Below are 23,932 nucleotides of genomic sequence, written 5' to 3'. Positions count from 1 at the left end.
TTAGACTAAGAGTCAACGTCACATAAACATATTCACCTACGCCAGACTAACGCTTCTACCTCGAAAAGTCTCCCTCCTCCGTCACTTCTCACTCGGCAAGATGTCACCGTCGACAAAAGGAGTTCAGGGTCCACAGTGAAGATTTACAAACGTATTTTTTTACTTGAAGACCCGTTTCTTTATTTTGTATCGAAGCGACAAATTTCTACGAGCTGGAGAACTTTCAGAAAAAAATCGTGTCTGTGAGAGGACCCAAACCACCCTAACCAATGCCAGCGCTAACACCACCACCACCACCATCTCCACCTCCACTACCTCCAAACTACGGCCTCTCTAAACCCTTGAGCTCTTCTGCAGACTCATCGCAGTGCATACGAAAACCTCACATAAATGAAGTGATATGAAGATTATTTCCTCGAGGGTGTGTGTAATTATCGTGACGGACACACACACACACACACACACACACACACACACACACACACACACACACACACATACACCTGTCCCGTATCTTGTCAAAGGTTCGGTCTTGCAAATCCCGCCCGGAACCCGTATTGAATCCCTTGTTAGCAGCAAAATACACATAGGCTGCTAGGTGCCTAAGACGCTACGCACGCGAGTAGAGTGAGTGAGTGGGTGGGTGAGAGGAATCCAAGAGGCGTGAGTGGGGACCAAGAGGCGTTAATGGATTTGGGATTAGCAACGGTCACCAGCTAGTCACTCCACATTATTATTAGCTCAGGGACTTGGAGGGAGAAGAGAAGGACCTGATGTGCTGAGATTCAGGGACGTTCGCCAAGGAAGGGATGAGAGGAAGTAGTAGTACATTGGTGGTTAGGGACGCAGCTCTTCGGCGGGAGGGGGTCATGGTGTAGGTAGGGTGGCGTTGTATGCATCTCCGACACAAGTTGTTGCTCGCATCAGTTTGGGACAGAGCGCCCTTAGAGTGCGGCGGTGGCGCAGACAAAGTAGACACGGTGAAGCCAACACGACCTTCCACGGTAACTCTTAACTTGCCCGGGAAGTTTTGTGCAGTTATATAATGATTTTTCTACTAATTCGTATGAGGACTAAAGGTTAATATATTTATATTTGAATATATATATATTCTCCATATATATATTTTGAGGCATATCTATACTAATATAAATCAATTTCATATACATCATATTTGTTAAGGCTTACAAATACGGCGGAGTCACCCACGGCCCGCCCGCCTCGCCGACAGCAGGATTGAGACGAGAGACTCCCTTGACCACGAGACAAGTGTAAGGCGAAGGTGACGCTTCCCCGTCGCCTGGGACACCCTGGAGGCCCTCCTCTAAACCATCGCTAGAGATGGCAGGTAACAACTTATAGGCATAGTATTATTAACCTTTATACAACATAGCAGCCTCTTCAGCGATGTACAAATGAGATACTCGAGTGGGTCAGTTGTGACGTCGAGCGCCCACACACAACTATGCTAAACGTGTCCCGTTGAAAGGCAGAGAAAGCACCGATCTTGTTCTACCTGTTGCTGCAACGTGACGATAGTCGTGAGGGACCTGGAAGCCATTATCACAGAGTGGACACGCCGACCACGGCCCGCGCTGCCGTCCCCGGCCAAAAAGTGTGCCTTCAAACGTGGTAGAAAGATTAAACTCTTTCCTACAACAATAGCACCATCCGCAGGCTACGTTACATTTCTTCATGTCATCCCGTCAGCTTCTTTTCTCGTAATTCTAATCGCAATACAAGAAGACAGAGTTCAGGATTCTCCTGGAAACACTCGTGAGTCAAAGAGAGTAAGCGCTCTACCACCGCTGAAGAGGACGAGTGTGGCTGGGCGCGACACAGACCAAGACAAAGAGATCTCAGGGTCCACCTGGAGGGAAGGTATCAGCGGCTCGTGGTCACTTACAGCCACCTAGGGGAGGACGAGGGCACAATTAGCACTATACTGGTGCACTGCTTGGGGCACCCAGGCGATCTCAGGTATTACGGACGTACTCGGAGCGCTTCACCACCGGCAGGATCACCAGGAACACCACGGAGCTCACGGTCGTGACGATGAAGAATATCCAGAACAAGATCCGGTCCACGGCGATGGCGATGACGCGCCACTCGTTCAGCCGCTTCTTCTCGGCGTCCTCGCGCTCCTGGCGGCTCAGTAGGATCTTGAGCGCCCTGATGATTTCCTCCTGGGCGCGGTTGGTGCTCACCGCGGCCAGATTTGGGCTGTACGTGCTGCGTGAGGGATGCAGGAGGAGGGTTATTAGGATGAACACACACACACACACACACACACACACACACACACACACACACACACACACACACACACACACACACACACACACACACACACACACACACACACACACACACACACACACACACACACACACACACACACACACACACGGTAGTTCAGTGGTTAGAGCGCTGGCTTCACAAGCCAGAGGACCGGGGTTCGATTCCCCGGCCGGGTGGAGATATTTGGGTGTGTCTCCTTTCACGCGTAGCTCCTGTTCACCTAGCAGTGAGTAGATACGGGATGTAAATCGAGGAGTTGTGACCTTGTTGTCCCTATGTGTGGTGTGTGCCTGGTCTCAGGCCTATCCGAAGATCGGAAATAATGAGCTCTGAGCTCGTTCCGTAGGGTAACGTCTGGCTGTCTCGTCAGAGACTGTAGCAGATCAAACAGTGAAACACACACACACACACACACACACACACACACACACACACACACACACACATATACATTTTGCTCACTTTGGCCAGGATCTAGAAACACTTTGCTCTCTTTGCTCTCGAGTGTTATGTAGAATGAATCTTGTAAATTTGTCACTAGAACCTTAAAAACATCGCTAAAGACCCGTGAAGCACCATCCAGTGCATGTTTGTTGAATGCAGCGATGTGGTGCAGAAGAGTTTCAGAATATGGCGCTTTCCCTCACACACACACACACACACACACACACACACACACACACACACACACACACACACACACACACACACACACACACACACACCTGTTGGCAGTGGTGTTCCTCCTGTAGGTGTTAGTGTCGTTGTTGTAGTCCCGCCACCCAATGTTGAGGTTGTGCAGGTCCTCGGCGCTGGAATAGTCGCCCTGCCCACCTTCCTTCAGGTCGTCCCCAACATTCTCCACCGTCAGGCGAATTGTGTCACTCTAGAGGTGGGGAGAAGGAGGAGGAGGAAAAGGAGGAGGAGGAGGAGGAGAAGGAGAAGAGGAAAAAGTGATGGTGGTGCCGCTAGTGAAGTGACCATGCTTGTGAAGTCTTCGAAAGATTATCATAAAAGTTAACTTCATTTATTTCTCATACTCATACTCTCTCTCTCTCTCTCTCTCTCTCTCTCTCTCTCTTTACCTTGGACACGTGGTGGTCTTTGGAAACGTTATTGGAGAAGTCCCCATATAGGGCTGTGGTGACGACCCTGGCGTGAGCGTTGGAGTTCGTAAGGTTGACGTCCTCGCCATTGTTTTTCGTCGTCTTGGGCCGCCGTCGCTTGAGTCCTCTGCCGAAGAAGCCCCGTCTCGCCCGAGTGGTGACAGTGGTGGCGGCGGCGGTAGAGGAGCCACTCTTGCACTTATTGGAGCTGTGGCTGCGTAAGAACACCCTAGAGAGAAAGGTCCCCAGTAAGAGAGACAGAGGTGAATAGAGAGAGAGAGAGAGAGAGAGAGAGAGAGAGAGAGAGAGAGAGAGAGAGAGAGAGAGAGAGAGAGAGAGAGAGAGAGAGAGAGAGAGAGAGAGAGAGAGAGAGAGAGAGAGAGAGAGAGAGAGAGAGAGAGAGAGAGAGAGAGAGAGAGAGAGAGATGAAGAAGATGGCCACAGCAGTTGAGAGGAAATAACATGTAGAAAAAATGTCAAATGGAGGACGAGAGGGAAAACTTTATATTTCCTCACCTTTTCATCCAGGGCGGGACTTCCCTCTGAATGGGTCCGCGGTAGTGACAGTTGAGGACGATGACTGTCATGATGATGCTGATGGAGGTAATGGTCATCACGGCGGTGAGGTAAATGCCTGCCAAGAGAGGAAGAAAAGAAAATGAATAGTCACTTTGAAAGAATTGTGTTTACTCACGTATCAGACCTTGAAAAATAATACTGAGGTGAATTAGAGATGTCGAGAGGCGAGATGAGAAGTATGTGGGGTAAGGGATACTATACGTAGATCTACACAGCAGGAGAAAAAATAAATAAAGAGGAAGAAGACATGTTTGTAATAGGTGTGATTGAAGAAGAGCCAGAAGACTAATTTCGTAGAGGAAAACTGTACCAAGCCATTCCAGTTTGATTAAAAAAAAATTGCATTAGAACCACAGAAGGATAAAATAGAAATCTCAGAGTAGAAAGTGTAAGAGAAAGATTCAAGAAGGAGCGTTGTCTGGGAGGAAAGCGGCGACACAGAAATCTGGTGTGAGATTATCCAGCGAAGAAAATGTTGACGTCACCTTCAGGAGAGGCTGTCGTAATCTTAGGGACGGAAGATGATTAAAATGTCTCGAGAAAGAAGGAAAATGCATTCTAAAGTTTTTCAGATTAACTTGAAAATTGCTCCCAAGAATGCCTGTGTCTCAGTCTGTCTGTCTGTCTGTAAGTCTTTTTGTCTGTCTGCTTGTCTGTCAGTCTGTCTATTTGTCTGTCTGTCTGGCTACCTTTTTACCTGTGTGTGTGTGTGTGTGTGTGTGTGTGTGTGTGTGTGTGTGTGTGTGTGTGTGTGTGTGTGTGTGTGTGTGTGTGTGTATCATCTACTCTATCTCTATCAGTTTTTCCCTCCCTCATCCAAACTCCTACCACGCCCCATCTCTCTCTCTCTCTCTCTCTCTCTCTCTCTCTCTCTGGCTTGCCAAAAGAAGTGCTCCTTTACCTAACAGGTCACATTCTTAAAGCATTCCTGAGTTGGTGAGTGACAGGAGGAGAGAGGCGAGAGATGAATGCTCGCAAAGTTAAGCCGACGATGCGAAAGCGATGTGAAAGGAGCATGGAAAGGTGGCTGGAAGTTTTGCGCAACAGTGTCGGGGTTGCGTGGAGGGAGGAAGCTGGCTGGTTGCGAGGAGGCGGTGGAAGAGTGATGCACTGCGAGGGAGGCTGTGGGGTCTATATAGCTCACGCGATAGAGGGATGAGCCAATCACTCACTCCCAATATCTTCACCATACTACGTCCTCTGATCTTGTGAAAATTCTATAAGTTGTCATGTTTTGTAAAGAAACTGTCAGCAGATCAAAGGACTTACGACAACACACACACACACACACACACACACACACACACACACACACACACACACACACACACACACACACACACACACACACACACACACACACACACACACACACTCACCAATCAGCGGGATGGATTCTGAGGTCTCAGGCATTTTCTCTGCGATGGCAAGCATGAAGACACTGAAGGCGAGCAGAACAGTGACTCCCAGGGCGATCTTCTCTCCTGAGTCCGGCGGGAGGCAGAACACGAGGAGAGTGAGCACGGACATCATCATACAGGGCAGCACCACGTTGTACATGTAGTAGAGGGTCTTGCGCCTGCCAGAGAGGAAAGGAAGGAACACTGGCATTAGACTCAAGGATGATGTTCAGAAACTATCATATAAGACCAGAGATGATTAGTCGGGTTCTGAAGATCTTGTTCATCTGTCACTAGCATCATAAAACACCCTTAAAACTGTGTTACTTCAAACAGAGGCTCTTAAAGTAGTGGAGGCGAGATATATGGGTGTTTCAGAATACTCTCCACGTCTGGATTGCATTAAGGGTAAGTTTATGAAAATATGTTTGCTTCCAAGACTCTTCTGGAGGGCTGAAACTTTGAATCTCTTATTTTTCCCTGCAAAAAGCAAAAACAACAGTATAAAAAATAGCACTAATAACAGCAGCAACACATAACAAATGACGGTAATGACAAAAGATTCAATAATTAGGATCATGGCGGCGCTCACCTGATAGTGATGGTGATGGTGACGTCAGGGAAGGGCTCTGGGCAGCAGGAGTAATAGATGACGTTCCTGATGATTCTCGCCTCCAGCAGCTCCCATTCGCCATTAGGGATGTAGTTAGTCAGGTCCACCTCTGCCGTCCTGTTGGTGACGTCAACCTGCGCAACACCGGGACAGGTAGGTCAGGTGAGAACATGAAATCACAAAGAACATAAGGAAAGTCACAAGGAGCCAGCAAGTCTATATGTGGTATTTCCTTTATTCAATTTTTTTTTATTTATACCTTGTGGGCTTTTCACGGGAATTTATGGGCTAAAGGAGATAATTTTTGGGGCACCTCCTATCTCAAAGCCCACCAGCTAGGAAACCGTTTCCCCAAGTGAGGAAGCCCAACCTACACTCGGACCGTGGACAGGATTCGAACTCGTGCGCTTGGAGACCCCTCGGACCCCAAAGGACGCATGGTTCCACTGTACCACGGCGGCCCCCTTATAAAGTATGTATTCAGGAACGCTAAACTCTTTTAATGACTAGTTTTAAAGGCCACACAGAAGATTATACGAATTCTCAAGGGTGTTTCTCCTCTTTATTTATCACTATAACTGTAACATCTTTAAAAACCCGTGAAACTTTGACTACAGCCTTTTGAAAGTACTGGAGGTGAGGCACAGAAGTGTTTCAGAATACTGGCTTGAAATACATGAATACTACATCCACTTGTTGACTCAGCAAGAACAACTTGATAAATGAGTCTATTCCGGTCGTCTACCACTATTTGAGATCAATTCCTTCCCCTATTTCTTTTTTTTTCTCTTTCTGAGTAGTAAGGACTGGGGATGGAGGAGGAGGAGGAGGAGGTGAAGGACAATGAAACCAAAGAAGGAGAGGAAAAGGAACAGGAACAAGAGAAGCATAGTATTTTGGAAGAGATGAGGAGGAAGAGGAGGAAGAGAAGAAAAGAGAAGATTTGGAAAAGAGGAGAGCGAAGGAGAGACACAGACGGGAGGAGGAGGAGGAGGAGGAGGAGGAGGAGGAGGAGGATGAGGAGGAGGAAGTCGTAAGGGATAAATCATGGCAAGGGTATCTGGGACAAGGAGGGAGGGACGGCAGCGGGCGAGCTGGCTGGCGGGTGGGTCTTTCCATCGTTCACCGGGCTGTCTGGCACAATTGTGAGCGTGATGGAGTGAAGAAGGGAGGGAGGTGCTGGTGATGGTCGCGAGCACATCATTTGTCATAAGCTGTCAATATTTTGCTGCTACAACACTCGATACGGAACGGCGCTTTACAATGAATGTATCGAGCGCCAGGGTTAGTGCAAGACAGAGAGCACCAGTTGTGTTTATGTTACGCGTTATCCGGCAGTTGGCGTGAATGTTGCTGTCTCTGGAGTAAGAACAGGATCTGGTCTGGAGGAGGAGGAGGAGGAGGAGGAGGAGGAGGAGGAGGAGGAGGAGGAGGAGGAGGAGCATATAGAAGAGGAGGAAGAGGAGGAGGAGGGTGTCTTCAGGCGCTTCTGGCCTCGCTTGCAGGTGAGGGAGCGCTCGTAATATGCAAATACTCCCGCGGCAGTGGCAGCAATGCAGGAAAATTACGAGGGAAGAAAGTGCATTAGAATGAGGTGTGAGGGAGGGCAGGGCAGGACTACTTAGTGAGGGACGCTGGATAAACTAAGGGTGACCTCCTGCAGCACGAAAACCAGTTACTCCTGAAGGCCACAGTGCAGATTTGATGAGTGAGGTGTGTGTCGTGCAAACTGCAGCCAGTTAAGTTTTAAAGCTTGGCTGAAAAAAAAGAGGAAAAAAATATTCTTTCTTTTGGCAAGGGTGAAGGTGGCGGTCGAGTGGTCACGCCAGCTACTACTGTATGCTCCTACTACTATTACAACAACAACTACTACTACTACTACTACTACTACTACTACTACTACTACTACTACTACTACTGCTACTGCTAGTACTGCTAGTACTACTACTACTACTACTACTACTACTACTACTACTACTACTACTACTACTACTACTACTATTACTACTACTACTATTACGACTACTATTACAACTACTACTACTACTAGTACTACTACTGTTGCTGCTGCTGTTAATGTGCTGTTCTTTTTTCATGCAGAACACAAATTAGGAAAACACAACAATAAAAAATGTGAGAATAGAATGTCAAAGATAAGGTTATTTTAAGACAATGGTTCCCAACTTTCTCAGAAAAAATATCATTAGCTTACACAAGATAATCTGGCATCGATCAGCTGGTGGAGAAGAAACAGATGCATCCCTCGTATTAAATTGAGTTGTGTTCTTTGCTGTTAGTTCATTTATGTGTTTTACTTGTGAATAAATTGATATTTGCTGGAACTGAGTTTTTCTGGAACCAGGTGGTACGCGGGGACTGTACTGGACCTCCAATTGGTACTCGCCAGGAAAAGTTTTGGAATCACTGTTTTAAGGACACAAGAAGGCAGCACACCAGGCAGGAGAGCAAGAGACAATTTGTAATTGTATTCTTCCTGCCCATATGCATGAATCTCAAGAACGACAAAAACAACAACTACTATTACTGTACTACCGATGGTGACAACTAGGCGCTCTTGTTTTTCTTCTCCTACTATTATTACTACTACTATACTACTCTTTTGACTCCTCCTCTTCCTCCTCCTTCCCCTCTTCCCTTTTATTATCGTCATCATCGTCATCATCACAACAGAAACGAGTGGCGAGTCAGCCAGAGAGCACGCGCGGCCTCTATCCCGCAAGACAGGCTGACAGATCGCCGCTGCCTCGTGTGCCATTGCCTCAACTGCTGGTGGTGAATCCGTGGATTAGTGAGCCTCCAGCGTACCCTGAGCGTCTCTCTCCGGCCACTGACCTCCCAGGAGCAGCTGTAAAAACTTTGCAATGTGTTTCTTCCATCCTTGAAAATTCAATATAGCCCAAACTTTCTATTAGCCGAGGGAGAATCCTCACATATCAATATAATTCTCAGAGGAAGATGAAGGAGTTGATTTCAGCATCCAGAAAACCTTTGAGAATTATATAATTATTATATATATTATATAAGAGATTGTGAGTTGCCGTTTCAGTGTACTTCACAACAGAGACAAGGCAAAATTAGTACTAGTGGCTGTAAAACGAAATTTGAAAGAAGATTAAAAAAGATGTGGATGCAATGTAAATGCAGATAATGTTGCGTGTTTGTTTGATGTATCTCTGCAACTTATATTATCTTATGTTGTAATGTTATCAAAGGACAAACTCAGAACTAAAAAGAAAATAGACCAAAACTCTTTCAGAATTGTGTTGTAGATGAATGGAACAGACTTAGACGTGGTAAGTGTGGAGACATTAAATAATTTCATCAAGGTCCATTCACTAGTAAGCTTCAAAACAACATGAACAGTGTTGCCCTCTATTTACCCACCGTTGGAATTTGGAGTTTCAGTAGAGGAGTATAAAGTCACCTCAGGAATCGCTCACTGGCACAGAAAACTCCTTAGAAACCTGAACGGGATCCGAACCTACGCTTGTCCAGTGAGTGAAGAGGACTATCACCATTGTGTGAGTGTGTGTGTGTGTGTGTGTGTGTGTGTGTGTGTGTGTGTGTGTCTGTCTCTCTCTCTCTCTCTCTCTCTCTCTCTCTCTCTCTCTCTCTCTCTCTCTCCTCCACCGTTCAAGTCGTATGAGGGATAAAACAGAAACAGAGAGTTCCACTTTAACCGTGAAAGGGATGACGAGGAGAGGATACTGGTTAAATCTTGCATTAGTAAGATGGAAAGAATAAGGATGAGAAAAAGGAGAATATTATTCTGCAATGTTGCCAAAGAGGGAGACAGCAAATTCATAAGACCAGTAACCACAAAAATAACGGTAGGAGATAGTAAGAGATGCAACACTACGGCGGTGAATGAGAGATTTAAGAGTCAGTTATGATAATGGTATGATAAAACCAGAACAAAGTGCTGAACGATTTTTCAGTCGATATCGAGAGACACTAGTTCATCTGCCTCTTCTGCCAAGGCCGCGCTGGGCTAAAATAGATAAGTGCCTACGCCTGTGTCTGACAACTTCACTCCCTGACAAGGAACATAGTGATGGCATCCGAGGAGAGACGTCCAGCATACTTAGGCCGCCCGCTTCAGGAAAAAGAGGAGTTTAGAGAGTAGGAAGCTGGAGACGAATCTATACACACCGGGAGAAAAGAGAGGAGGACGTAAGGGAAGGTTTATGGATGCAGTGAAAGAAGGAATATTTCTAACTGGCGTGACTGAAGAAAGCATAGAAGAACTGCTTTGGGGGAAAGCTCCTCCGCTACGGGGACTTGTGACGGGAGATACTCAAGAGGAAACCAGGAGAATTCTATGTAAGTTAAGATAGACAACCACTAGGAATTGTTTCTAGTAATATTCAGAGATAAGAATTAGCAACTAGACGCGACAAAATCTTTCCATCTGTAATGCATTTTACCTTACTGCAGGATTCAATAAATCATGCACGTATCCTGCCTTGTATGTTTTATGTATTGATACGCCATGTTACTCATTATTGTTTTTAGTAGCTTCTTTTACAATATATATCCTTGCTTTATGAACTCCTTCGCACAGCCTCTCTCTCTCTCTCTCTCTCTCTCTCTCTCTCTCTCTCTCTCTCTCTCTCTCTCTCAAGCAGCATCACGTTTATCAAGCCATCATCTCCACTTCTTCCCCACTTCTTTCTTCACACACTCCTTTCACCAGTATATCAGCGTCCAGCCCTCAGCGTCACCGCCTTCCCTCACCTGAAAGCCGTCGTAAATCCAGGAGCCCAGTTTGAGGATACACGTTTGGTCGTCGAAGGGGAAATAGGTGACGTCGACGGGGCAGGTGGAGCGAAACTTAGTAGGCGGCGGCCAGAACACCTTACCTTGGTGACCCACCATTGCCTTACTCTGCATGTAGCCTCGCGTGTAGTCGTCCGCGCTGCCGGGGGAAGGGAAAACACGAACATGTAAGATAAGAACACAAGGCAAGCAGTAAGAAGTCAGTAAGTTTTCATGTGGCAGGTCATGTTATGTTTTCTGTTACATGCACATGGCTTGGAGTAATGGCCAGTGAATAACTCAAAAAGAATGAAAGGAAATGGAAGGGAACAGGAACACACACACACACACACACACACACACACACACACACACACACACACACACACACACACACACACACACACACACACAGAAGAACAAGAGAAACCGCAAGAAATTATTAAGCTTTTACGTGGCAGTTCATGATATATTTTCCATTGCATGTACATGGTATAGAGTAAAGAGTAGTGAATAACTAAAAAGGAACGGGAACATACGAACACATAAGAACACGAGGAAAGAATAAGGAAGTTAGTAAGCCTTCACGTTGCAGTTCATGTTATATTTTCCATCGCATGTAAATGGCTTGGAGTTTTCAGTTCAGCGATAATGAGAAACTCTAAGGGAAGAAAGAACGCGGAAAGAAACGGAAACACACGCATACATAGAAGAACAAGGGAAGCCGCAAGAAATAACTGGGTTAAGACGCGTCATGTTATATTTTCCGTAGTATATGCATGACCTGTTTTTTTTTTTTCATTACGGCAGGAAAGAGGAAAGAATATGAAAGAGAAAAAAAAAGAAGAATGAAGAACTGAAGGAAACAGAGAGAACATAGGAATGGTGAATAGCAGGAGTGATCTGCAGTTCCCTTCAATTTGCTCAACGTACATTCGTGGACAAAGGAGTTGCTTAATGATTCTAACGTGACATGCACGTACTTGCACAACACGCAGAGCTGTAACGCCGCAGGGACAGGCCGCGTGGCGTGTCTCCTTGCAATAGAAAGCACTCCATTTTTACTAGTAATTCTTCCCATGAGGAGCATAAATGACAGCAGGGAAGGCCATTCTTTTGATATGTACGTGGATTTACGTCTTTGTGTCTGCTTGGCAAGGGCAAAAAGACTTGGGGTTTAAGGAAAGAATACAACACACACACACACACACACACACACACACACACACACACACACACACACACACACACACACACACACACACACACACACACACACACACACATCTGCGGTTTGCAGGAGGTACCACGTCACTGCAAAGAGACTAGGCAACGTGATGGTGAGATGAAGGGCGAATGAGACACAGCACTTGAAAGAAAAGTAGTTTTCGAAGGGCGGCCCAAGGGAGTGATGAGGGGAAGGGAATGGATGGCTGCGTGCGGGTATTAGCTGATGAGGACAGTGCTGGTGGCGAGTGTGGCGGCGGTGCTGGTGGCAATAGTAGTGGTAACAATGTAGGTTTCAAAGTGTATTAAGAATTGGCGAATATATGACAATACGTATGATATTTTACATGGCATATGAAGGGAGAGAAACGAGATGAACAGCATATTGTCTCTGAAATCTGAATAAAAGTATTCGCTGACTTCTTTCCATAACATCCTGGGTTGCAGGGATGGATCAAAGGGGAGAAATCTTCTACCTTGTTATCCCGTCTCTTCCTCTTGTAGGTAGTGTAAGATACTCAAGCATAAAGCTTATTCAGATCTCAAGGTTTGTTATTGTTTGTCTTCCTTTGTACTTCTTGGTAAAAAGTCACAATGAATGAATAAGAATGAATGAGAGAGAGAGAGAGAGAGAGAGAGAGAGAGAGAGAGAGAGAGAGAGAGAGAGAGAGAGAGAGAGAGAGAGAGAGAGAGAGAGAGAGAGAGAGAGAGACCAACTCGTGGGCTTACTTGCTGATTCAGTGGACTTGTTGACTGACTCGAGGGATTGCCAGACCTTTGTGTTGGAATTATATTTGAAGGCACACGCCTGGCTTGAATGAGAGCCGAGCGCCACGCATCACACCGCCACCACGCTACCACACAAAACCACACTGTTACCACACCAACACCCAAGCAGCGTCGTCCTAAGAACCGAATGCCTTCCTTCCCAGCGCCTTAGCAGTCTTTCCATCTCTCCCACTCTTTCTCTGCATGGATTGGTGCTAACGCCGCGTCTCTCAGCAGGTTATAAGGATTAGCATAATGGCGAGAAGACAGATCCGGAGACTGTCAATAATACAAGAATGGCACTGCTTGGCGCAGCGAGGTCAGGCGGCCAAGACACACACACACACTTACACACACACACACACACACAGACACACACACACATGTATTCTGCGAGGCGAGACAGATTGTTGACTGTAGGAGACTGAGTATGATGGAATGCTGGGGGTGGAGATGGATGGACCACAGCAGAGAGAGAGAGAGAGAGAGAGAGAGAGAGAGAGAGAGAGAGAGAGAGAGAGAGAGAGAGAGAGAGAGTGTGAGGGAATACTGTAGCTGATGGAGGGATCTAAGACAACGGAAGCGATGGGAATTATAATGTCAGAAATAAGGAACCTTGTACAGTAGAAGGAGTAGAAATATCCATAATTAGATAAATTTATGTTTGAATCTTCGTCCTTTTTTTTCGTATCTAACTAATTTGCATTATTAGAAAGTCCGCTTGTATAATTCACGGTTTCACTTGTGAGGAAGAAGTCTTTGGTAAAGGTTCACCGTGGCGGGGCAGAAAGGAATTATTGCGGCAGGATGAACGTCACTGCGAGGCCTACAGTATCTACGAACACACATACAAACACTAGGCTTTCTTCCTCCTCTCACCTTCACTGCGTCCAACTCACTAATGCAAGAGTTAACCATTCATACCTTTCTCTGATAGACTACAGAACTCCCTGCCTGCTTCTGTATTTTCAACTTCCTGTGACTTGATTTCATTTAAGAGGGAGGTTTCAAGACATTTACCCCTTTTTTTTGGCTATCTTTCTCAGACCTGCAAGGGGGCTATAAACTAAATGGGCCTTTTTCTTTCGTTTTATGTTGCCCTTGGCCAGTTTTCCACTCTTACTTAAAAAAAAAAAAAAAAAAAAAAATAGAATCGAAAGCGTGAAATTGACACGGAAAGGATTACTTGCTAGAATAAGGGTATAATTAATTAATGCTCATGAGAGTAGTGTGTCGGCAAAAAGAAAAAAAAATATCGTTAATTAATTTTTTTTTACAGGATACATAAAACAGCTCAGCGTTTCCATGGTTACACGTGGCTAATGAGGTAGTTACTTAGAAAAATACTTCTTTTCTTACCCCTTGTTGAATTTTGAAATAACGATGAGAGAGAAAAGAAAAGTTTGGGGAAAAGTAATCAGTTTAGTTTGTTGAGTTCGCATTTCTGTTTACGAGTATTGATAAGAAAATCCACGAAAAAGCAATGACGAAAAAAATACCAATCCGTTTAGCTTGTGGAGTCCAAAATTTCTGACTATTGATAAGAAAATCCATGGAAAGACACGAAAGGGGAACCTCAGAATTGATAAGAAGCTAAGCAGGATCCCATTAGTGAGCAAACAGAGCTAAGAAGAAGACAGAAAAACAAAATATAAGAAAACACACACACACAAACACAAATACAAACATACACACACACACACACACACACACACACACACACACACACACACACACACACACACAATGCCAAACGATTAAACAGGACGCGAATGTGATAACTTCTGATGGCAACACGCTCGGGTTAAGGTAAGGTTGATTTTTCATTCTACTTTCCCTTATTCTCTTGCTTCACTTTACATTTTGCGCACCAACGAGAGGCGGCGCTGGGGACGTAATGCCTCAGACACCCACGGACTCCATTTCCGGGGAAGACTCACTAGCGATCGAGGTTCCACACGGCTCTCATTACTATTCCACACAACCCCGGCCAGACTGATGAATTTCTTACCCTCCTTGGTCTTCTCTCTTAAAGGTCGTTTGCCTCCCACATAGACAGTCTAAATGGAAGCCCACAATTTCCTGCGCGTGTCATGTGTATAAACAGTCATCAGCGGTGGACCAGGGACAATCTTCTGAAATATTTCATTGTCTCACCTCGACTTGTTTTAATAAGATCTAGAGGAAACTATTAAGGGATTTTAAGTCTGTTTTGTTTTTATTATTCTAGTGATAGTTTAGCAAAAAAAAAAAAAATCTACATCATAAACGGTGGTAATAGTTTTAAGAGACTTTGGTGGAGAATTTGAAGAGTTTTCAAATGTGTTTTTATGGTTTTACTGAAATTTTAGCAAATATTTTACGTCTTCAACGGCAGAAAGAAAATGAAAGCCCAACTAATTATTTCTGTGCCTTTGAAAATGATTCTCATGAAAGAACAAAACGTACAAGAACAAAGGGACATGGCAAGGGAGACATGCACAAAATCCTCATGGTCAATAACGAGGACTGGACAAGTAATAACCAGTTGAAGCTTGAAGATAGAGTAAAAAGAAGAATAAAACAAGGCGATAAGAAGAGACTGGTTTTACAATGGGAGATGAACAGAATAGACTCTCTCTCTCTCTCTCTCTCTCTCTCTCTCTCTCTCTCTCTCTCTCTCTCTGCTTGCATCACGGCAGTCCTTGTTTGCTTTCTCCTCGACGATCCAATACTGCGACCTTAAAAAATCTCTCTCTCTCTCTCTCTCTCTCTCTCTCTCTCTCTCTCTCTCTCTCTCTCTCTCTCTCTCTCTCTCTCTCTCTCTCTCTCTCTCTCTCTCTAGTATCCAAGTTGCTAGTCCTGAGCTTGAATCAATAAGGATGCTTAAAAGATCATAGGTAACAGTAGGTAGGCTTGTCTTATGTAGGGAGCTGCCACGTGTACATAGACCTGATGGTTTCTTCTAGCTTCCTTTGTTTTTTTTTTATTTCGTAGGACCATATTCTGAAATACCTATGCAGGACATTCTCTACCTTCAAGAGGCTCCAGATGAGATGACATAGGTTTTTCAGGTGTTTTTTTTGGTTCAGACAGACAAGTTTCTACATTATCAGCTGAAGAAACTCTTGAGAACCCAGCCATTCATATCTGCGGCCTTTGAAAATTAGCTACAGATGAAGTTACAGGAATCTTTAAGGATATCTTTAAGGTTTTAGTGACTGACTGACAAGATTCCTACATTATAAACTAGAGGAACACTCTTAAGAACCTGGCTAATCATCTCTGTTGCAGTGAGAGAGTAAAACCTTTATGAAAACTAGCCAAATCTGTGGAGAGGAAGAGACAGTGTTATATGGGACAGTGACGCACTACTTACTTGTTGTATAGCACGATGTCCGGTAGCCAGATCTTCTCGCACGGCAACCTAATCGTCTCCAGACCATTGTACTCGCTCTTGTCCCATCGCAACAGCTCGTCCACCCACTCCTGAAGGGGAAGAAAGGAGACGCTGATCAGAACAAGATAATAGATAAGTACGATTGTTTGAGAATGATTTTTTTTTTTTTATGTAAGAGAGAAGACCGGCCAAGGGATAAAAAAAAATGTGATGAAATAAAAAAAAAATCATGCGTGCTTTGGGGTCCGAGAGGTCTCCAAGCGCACAGTCAGAGTGTAGGTTGGGCTTCCTCACTCGGGGCAACGGTTTCCTAGTGGGGGGCTTTGAGATAGAAAGTACTCCAAAAATATCCCCTTTAGCCCAGAAATTCCCGTGAAAAGCCCACATAGTTTAAATAAAAAAAAAAAAAGGGGACTCCAAGGATGGTAAAGGAGTCATCTTTTTTATTTTATTTTTTTCGATTCTGAATTTTGCGTAAAGAATGTATGTGTAGTTAGATGTATGTAGTTTTGTGTGAAGAAAGAGTCTTTTGGGGGCAGGGTGTCATTTAGTTGTTGCTGTAGTAGTAGTAGTAGTAGTAGTAGTAGTAGTAGTAGTAGTAGTAGTAGTAGTAGTAGTAGTAGTAGTAGTAGTAGCAGTAGTAGTAGTAGTAGTAGTAGTCGTCGTCGTCGTCGTCGTCGTCGTAGTAGTAGTAGTAGTAGTAGTAGTAGTAGTAGTAGTAGTAGTATATTACGGTAAGTTTATAAAGCAACGCACAACACAATTAGCGGGCATTCCCAGCGGGTGACTCACTCATTTACTCACTCACTCACCTGGTCTAGCCACACGTTCGTCGTCAACACCTGGTTCTTTTCATCCTGTGGAGGGAGAAGAGAAGCGTTAATGAACACAACCTCATCTAATCAGAAAAGACAAAAAAAATCTTAACCTTTTGTAATAAACCACAATGTGTATCAGTCTCACGAGTCTCTAGTAAAAAAACAATATACTCCTGTGGTTATTACTGCAGCACCGCCAACTTTACTCTAGTTTCTCTTGGTCAGCCAGCAATTTTACCCTAGTCTCCCTCAGTCAACAGCTTTTTCTTGACGTCTCGCATCAAAGCAGCGCACCTAATCCATCCTCCGGCCAGGGCTGCGGCAGACAATCTCGCCAGCAACATTTTAACTCAAAGCGTTATAAAAGAACCAGCGGGCCGCGTTCCAGGTCAGGGAATAAGACTCTCTTTTTTTTTCTTTCTTTCAACGAGAAACAAGTAAATTAAGCTGAATGAAATAAAAGGAATCTGAAAAAAAAATGGATAAGGAGGAAACTAAAAAGTAATGAGTCTGCGTGTGTTTGATATGTACTTACACACACACACACACACACACACACACACACACACACACACACACACACACGAGAGAGAGAGAGAGAGAGAGAGAGAGAGAGAGAGAGAGAGAGAGAGAGAGAGAGAGAGAGAGAGAGAGAGACAAATAACCTCTAGATCACGTAAGATTATAATAAATAACCTACAAGGAAGACCAACAACATTTCCTCCGACCACATAAAAAAAAAATGAATACAGAAAATAGAGAAAAACGCAAAAAAAAAAAAAAAAAAAACTGCGACGAAAAGGTTGTCCAGTGGAAGCATAGTTATAACTCGTGAAAGTTTGTAATCAGTTATATTCCTTACGACTGCAGGGAAGGCTTAGTGAACACGAGGCAGAAAATCTATATTTATTGCCCAGGGAAACTACGGCAAAGTAGGTCATGTTGGCTTGCTGTTTTTTCACTCTCTCTCTCTCTCTCTCTCTCTAACAGTGCCAATAAAGCAAAAACTAGCAGTAATTATAAACGTTTTTGATAAATATTTTTTTTTCTTTCCTTCTCTCTTTTTTTCCTACGAGATAAGGAGATCGGGCAAGGATGCAGAAAGAGAGAGAGAGAGAGAGAGAGAGAGAGAGAGAGAGAGAGAGAGAAAGAAAGAGAGAGAGAGAGAAAGCTAGTTCACTTCGACGCTCCCCTACACCACCACCAACAACAACAACAATAACTACAACAACAATAATAACAACAAAAATAAGAAAAAATGAAAAAAAAGTTTGCAAATCTACTTGTGGAGGTGTCCTATTTTTGACATGGGAAGCACGGCAAACTGACAATAGTAGATGTTATAGTTTACCAGTAGAAGGAATGTAAAGAAAACGGGTGAAAGATTGAAGGTACTGGTTATCCCTTGCATGAGTTGGGTGGATGGACTAGGGATGAGTGAGGCTGGAAAGTATTGCGCATGAAGAAAAGGCCGCGGGAAGAGGAGGAGGCGTAGTTAGTAGGTTCAGGTGTGATTCAGGTGTTCCGATCAGTGTATTCCTAAAGAGACAAATGAAATGAGTAGATAAAAAAAGATCAATAAAAAAGAGATAAACAAAAATAGGTAACAAATTAATAATGAACATATAAACAACCCACATAAAAACTTAAGAAAATAAAACTAGAAGAGAACAGATGACGTAAAGAACACATTTTCTCCTGGGCACTTGAAACCTACTGTCATCATCATCAACAAACTTATCCAACCTTGTCTTGAGACGCTCCAATACCGGGAATAAAAAATCTTTAACCTCATAGACTAGTAGATGAATGAAACACACTTGATAATTAGGTATTTAGTATCGAGTCAATAGGAAACTTTTAAAAACACATTAGACAGTTTTATGGATGTGGGTGACAGGTGGAAACAGGCAGGCGTGCTTAAGACATTCACTGCCATGTGTAGGTCAGACGACTTCTTGCGGCCTCTATTAATCTCTTACTTTTTTTATTATGTAAGAGAGAAGAACTGGCCAAGAACAATAAAAAGATAAAAAATGATCCACTCAGTCGCCAGTCTCCGTGAAGATCCGATAGAGTTAGCCAAAGAACAAGAAACTTGAAACCTTCCTCTTGAAATGAAATCAAGGCATAGGAAGTTGCAAATACATACTATAAAAGAAAAAATGAAAACAACACTAGTAACCTCTAAAAAAGAAAAAAGAATCACGTTTTCTTTAAGCACCACTGATAACGAAAAGAAGAAAAAGACGTTATTAATACACACAAGTGACTAATAAAACTAAAAACACGAGTCAGATACGCACGAAATATCCTTGCTGCGGTAAGCTGCGGGGCGGGGTGGCAGCGAGGCACCAAGGGCAGGGGAGGAAGAGAGGGAGGGATGCAGGGAGAGGTGGGGGAGCGTTGCGGCGAAGTTGTGGAGAGGTAGAGAAAAGGTTAACCTTAGGGAGGGGTAACCAGCGGGAGAGGAGGAAGAGAGAGAGGTGCGGGGGAGGCAAGGCAGTGAAAGATGGAGTCGCAGGATGATTATGAGGTAGTCTGACGGAGGCGCTGAAGGAGTGAGTGATGAGTGTGTAGGAGGGACTCGAGGAAAAGGACTCTCTCTCTCTCTCTCTCTCTCTCCAAAAACCGGACCTAACACAAACAAGGTGGCTGCAATAGACCAGGTGACCGACACAAGGCAGCCCTTCATATCCACAGGGAATAATATCTACAAAGAGCGGAGCCTGCCCGGAGGGGAAAAAATATTCATAGAGGGAGAAGGATTAGAGACTGGGTTAGCATAAGAAGAACAAGGATTTCGATCAGACAAAGGGATTAAACAAAGGAATTAGTCTCGGAAAGTGGAGGCCAGAATCTCTGAGAACGATTGGGGTGATTGACCGATGCAGTGAATAGAGAAAGGTCACTATAAAAGCACACACCACACGCTGTTCCAGTCAAGTACTGTGGCAGCAGCGAGGTAGAGGTGGAACAAGCGATGGGATTAGCCTGGAGTGGCGTGGCGTGGTGGGGAGAACACTCGACTCTATCATAGGCTCCACTGAAACATACCATAAATTTGATGATCCTGATATCGGTTTTTAGGACATTCGATAAAAACTATTTCCGATAAAATGTGCACTATGGATGGAGGAGGAGGAAGAGGAAGAGGAAGAGGAGAGTTTGCTAGTGCCATGGAAGGTTCCTCTGTGGCTGCTCCTGTTCTCTTGACGCCTCGAGGTTGCGGAAACCACCGAACACTACACACGAAATACTAACATAAATTGAGCTTCAAGCCTCAGCACTATTAGCGAAGGAAGAGGAGCCTTTAACATTTGCTTAAAAGGAAGAGGCTGTTGCTTTCCATTGCCAGCGATCTTCACTCATAAGTCTAAGTGAGTAAGAGAGAGAGAGAGAGAGAGAGAGAGAGAGAGAGAGAGAGAGAGAGAGAGAGAGAGAGAGAGTGTTTACAGAAAAGGGAGGGCGTCGAGCTCTCTCTCTCTCTCTCTCTCTCTCTCTCTCTCTCTCTCTCTCACTCATAAACAGAGAGAAGGGTGATCGTGGAGGAACTGATCTCTGCTGCCTGCTCTCCTCGTTCGTATGTAAAGAGAAAGGAAGGGAGTTTGAATTTGTAAAGGCAGGAATAAGGGAGCTAATTCTCTTTGTCCGTCATACTCACTGGTGGATTAATCTTTTCAGTACCAGGACGCGTTTTAATATTCATTTTGGTTACTATTTGGCGATTTTATACAGATTCAGAAACTTATGGGAAGGATTAAAATAGTGAAGACTGGCCATTAATCTTTTGAACTCCATCGACCCCTCCTAGTGAAAAATAATATTCAAAAATCATGGTAAAAATGCGTCTCAGTATTGACGGGGTTAAGGATGGCACATAACGATTGACTGAGTTTATGAGTATATTTTGTCTGTCTGAGTAAACATATTTTTAACTCTGATGGAGGAGAGTAACCCTGCATAATGTTGTGGTGCAGGAAATAAAACCGCACCTATAAGAATGAATAAATAGATAAATAAAAAAAATGAAAAATGAAAATGAAGAGAGAGAATAAAAAATAGAGGAAGGCCGAACAAAAGAAAGCAAGGGAAATCAATCCACAAAATGAAAAAACAACGAGAAAACGAAAGAATACATAAAATTTCTCTTCTGAAAATTGCAAAACTCTTAAAAACATAACACAAAACCAAATGAACGCACGAACTATATAAACAACGAAGAAAAGGAATTAAGAATACACAAAACTTACTTTCTCAAACCTACACACCATTAAAAACAAAAAAACAAACGAACATAACACAAAAAAAACAAGACATGAACTTTAACCTGACGTGACCTTGGCAAACTCCTTATGTCTGCTTCTGTATATCCATCTACCTAAAAGACATTTACCCTATTCTTTTGCCTAACTCTCTCGGGCCTGCTCGGGTAACTGGCATATATGTGAACCTTTTCGTTTAATAGTTTTTGTTAGCATTTGCCAGACTTTTCCTTTTACATGAGAAAAAGGAAATGAAACCGCCAGCCACATCAATCTCACTAATTCTCGCCACTACTCACCATGTCGAAGATCTGCGTTAGAGTGATGCCCAGCTGGATCACAATAGGGTTGGACGCGTTCCTGACCGGCCTTACATTCCTGTCATATCCAGTCATCAAGGAGTCAAGGAGCCGCTTTTCGTCATTCATTTCTAGCTTGATATTCTTGAGTGAGCTCGTGTCCCCGCTGGTGCCGGAGGTGGTGGTGGTGCTGGTGGTGGAGGTAGAGGCGGTGAAGGAGGTGGAGGAGGATGAGGAGGATGAGGTCGCGTTACTGCTGCCTGGAGAGAGGAAAGAGACAAAAAATCACACGTAATACAATCAGATTTTTTTTTTTTCATTTTTTTCAGTTTATGTAAATATAACCAGTTTTGAAGCAAGTTTCGCGTAATCTTTCTTCAGTTGTTTGTTTGTGAGATTTTTTTATGTAATTCTCATCCCACTTTAGTCTCTCGTGCTCCTGAATAACTTTTGTTAAATGTTTTAGACCCGTTTATCACTGTTGGAGAGAGAGAGAGAGAGAGAGAGAGAGAGAGAGAGAGAGAGAGAGAGAGAGAGAGAACGATGAACCTGTCAATATAACACTCAAGGAAAAGAAAGTCACAATTTTACAATCGATACTCAAGCCTGCCAGTAAAATGTCAAACAGTCAATACCTTTTATTCTCACATCTCAAGGACTTTTTATTGAAATATCCAGCGAACAACCTGCACCATAAAAGGCACGGGGGTAAAAGGAAGCCCTGTAGTCGACGTCTTCTAGTGTCCCCTTTGAATCTCCGTCTCTGTCTTCATTGAGGAGAGTATCAAAGGCAGACAAGAGTACATTGCGATCCAGGTAGAGACAGGATCGGAAGGGAACGCCGGAGGAAAGGTATAGTGGAGGACAATAGTCGAACTACTTTCTACACTCCCTGTCTCTCGGTTATAACGCCATAACTAGTCAACTCTGGCACTTTGAACCTTTTTGCTTCTCTCTACCGTCCAACGACCTGAGTAGTTTTAAAAGAGGAGTATCAAGGCACATCGCTAACTAAATTGGAAAGTTTATTTTTTTATTTTTTGACTCTTTCTCTTGCTTTATTGGGAACGGCAAGTGGAGTGAACTTTTTCTACAATTTTTAACCCTTGGCTTGCCTCTTTGACTCGTTGAAAAAGTGCATTCTTTCCCACTAGATCAAAGGACTTAAGGTTGAAGATAGACATTAAACACTGCAGGGAGTAAGTGATGTCTACTATTGATCAGCACTACACATGGTTATCATGCTAGAGGCACGAGCACACGCACAGTTAGATCCTTATTACCATTACTGAAGATTACTGCCACGAGGTCATTATCTCAGACAGTTAAGGATGAAGCCACAGGTAATCCCTTGCATTATTTTTTCCGCCCGATCTTAGTGGGAGTGAAAACAGCCTCAAACTCTCCGGCAGCAAAGCAAACGAAAACTGCCGCTGCTTTTGATTTGCAAATTGCCGCGAGCAAACACGCAGCTGTACCGCAAACTTCTCCACGGCCAAGTAAACACGGCGACGGAAAAAGAGTGGGAAAAATGGCTCGCGGCAATGGACTGTGCAATACAAGCCAGGCTGCAGAGGGCGGGGCGGGACTGGGTGGGGCTGGGCGGGAAGCGGAGGGGAAGACTGGAACAAAAAGAAGATAAATAAAAATTGGCAACAGTAGAATGTAACTATTTATTATTTTAAGGAAGACAGAGAGAAAAAAATTATCGTCTGCTACTGGATTTATTAGGTAGCTAGTATTTTCGGTTGGTATATTACACAGACAACCTTATTTTATCGTTTACTTTTTAACACTTAAAGAATTTATACCACGGGGACTAAAAACGAAATAAAAGAAAGAAAAAAAACCCCGAAAAGATAAAGAAACAATGAAGTGACGTGCCCATAACACTCATAAACCCATACCATTGATGTCTTCTTTCACTGCTTCCATAAACCTTCTCTTAGATCTTCCTCTCCGTGCTTATAGATCTACCTCCACTATCTTCCTCCTTAAATACTTATCTATCACCCTCACACGGGCAAACCACCTCTGTCTCACCTCTGTCACTGGATTTATGAAAACGCCACTTAAAAAAAAAGTCTATCATCTTAATTTCACTCTGTTAAAAGTTAATGGGAAAAGATTCGAAATATTTGGAAGTGCGTTGCGTACTATGACCAGTCCGTTCATCTCCCGAGTTCACTGTGAGAAGGAAGGAAGGAAGGAAAGAAGGGAGGAGGAGCTCGGGTGTCGTGCGCCGTTGGTGGAAACACAGAGCTGGGACACGCCGCACACCCTGATAAGGTCTGGAGAGTCGGATTCCAGAAATTCGCTCTTCTTTTAAAGGTGTCGAGTGGCTTAGATTACCTTCCCGCTTCTCAACACACGGAGACGCTTGGTGTGTGTGTGTGTG

The 23,932-nt window shown here is 44.0% G+C and overlaps 1 protein-coding gene across 1 annotated transcript in view; it reads right to left on the bottom strand.

Moving 5' to 3' along the window:
- Positions 1 to 23,932, bottom strand: part of LOC123503432 (neuronal acetylcholine receptor subunit alpha-10-like) — a 27,442-nt gene continuing 3,510 nt past the window's right edge. Inside the window, exons 2-11 of the mRNA XM_045253196.1 lie at positions 21,535 to 21,799; positions 16,965 to 17,009; positions 16,132 to 16,241; positions 10,758 to 10,938; positions 5,979 to 6,133; positions 5,366 to 5,565; positions 3,924 to 4,041; positions 3,387 to 3,636; positions 3,027 to 3,187; positions 1 to 2,232 (exon numbers count right to left, since the gene is read on the bottom strand). Of these exons, the coding sequence (XP_045109131.1) occupies positions 1,977 to 2,232; positions 3,027 to 3,187; positions 3,387 to 3,636; positions 3,924 to 4,041; positions 5,366 to 5,565; positions 5,979 to 6,133; positions 10,758 to 10,938; positions 16,132 to 16,241; positions 16,965 to 17,009; positions 21,535 to 21,799 (1,741 nt within the window). The 3' untranslated portion in view covers positions 1 to 1,976. The remainder of the gene's footprint in view (positions 2,233 to 3,026; positions 3,188 to 3,386; positions 3,637 to 3,923; positions 4,042 to 5,365; positions 5,566 to 5,978; positions 6,134 to 10,757; positions 10,939 to 16,131; positions 16,242 to 16,964; positions 17,010 to 21,534; positions 21,800 to 23,932) is intronic.

This window comes from Portunus trituberculatus, chromosome 14, assembly GCF_017591435.1.
Source record: "Portunus trituberculatus isolate SZX2019 chromosome 14, ASM1759143v1, whole genome shotgun sequence".
Classification (NCBI taxonomy): Eukaryota; Metazoa; Arthropoda; class Malacostraca; order Decapoda; family Portunidae; genus Portunus; species Portunus trituberculatus.
This window is presented reverse-complemented; position numbering and strand designations above follow the sequence as displayed.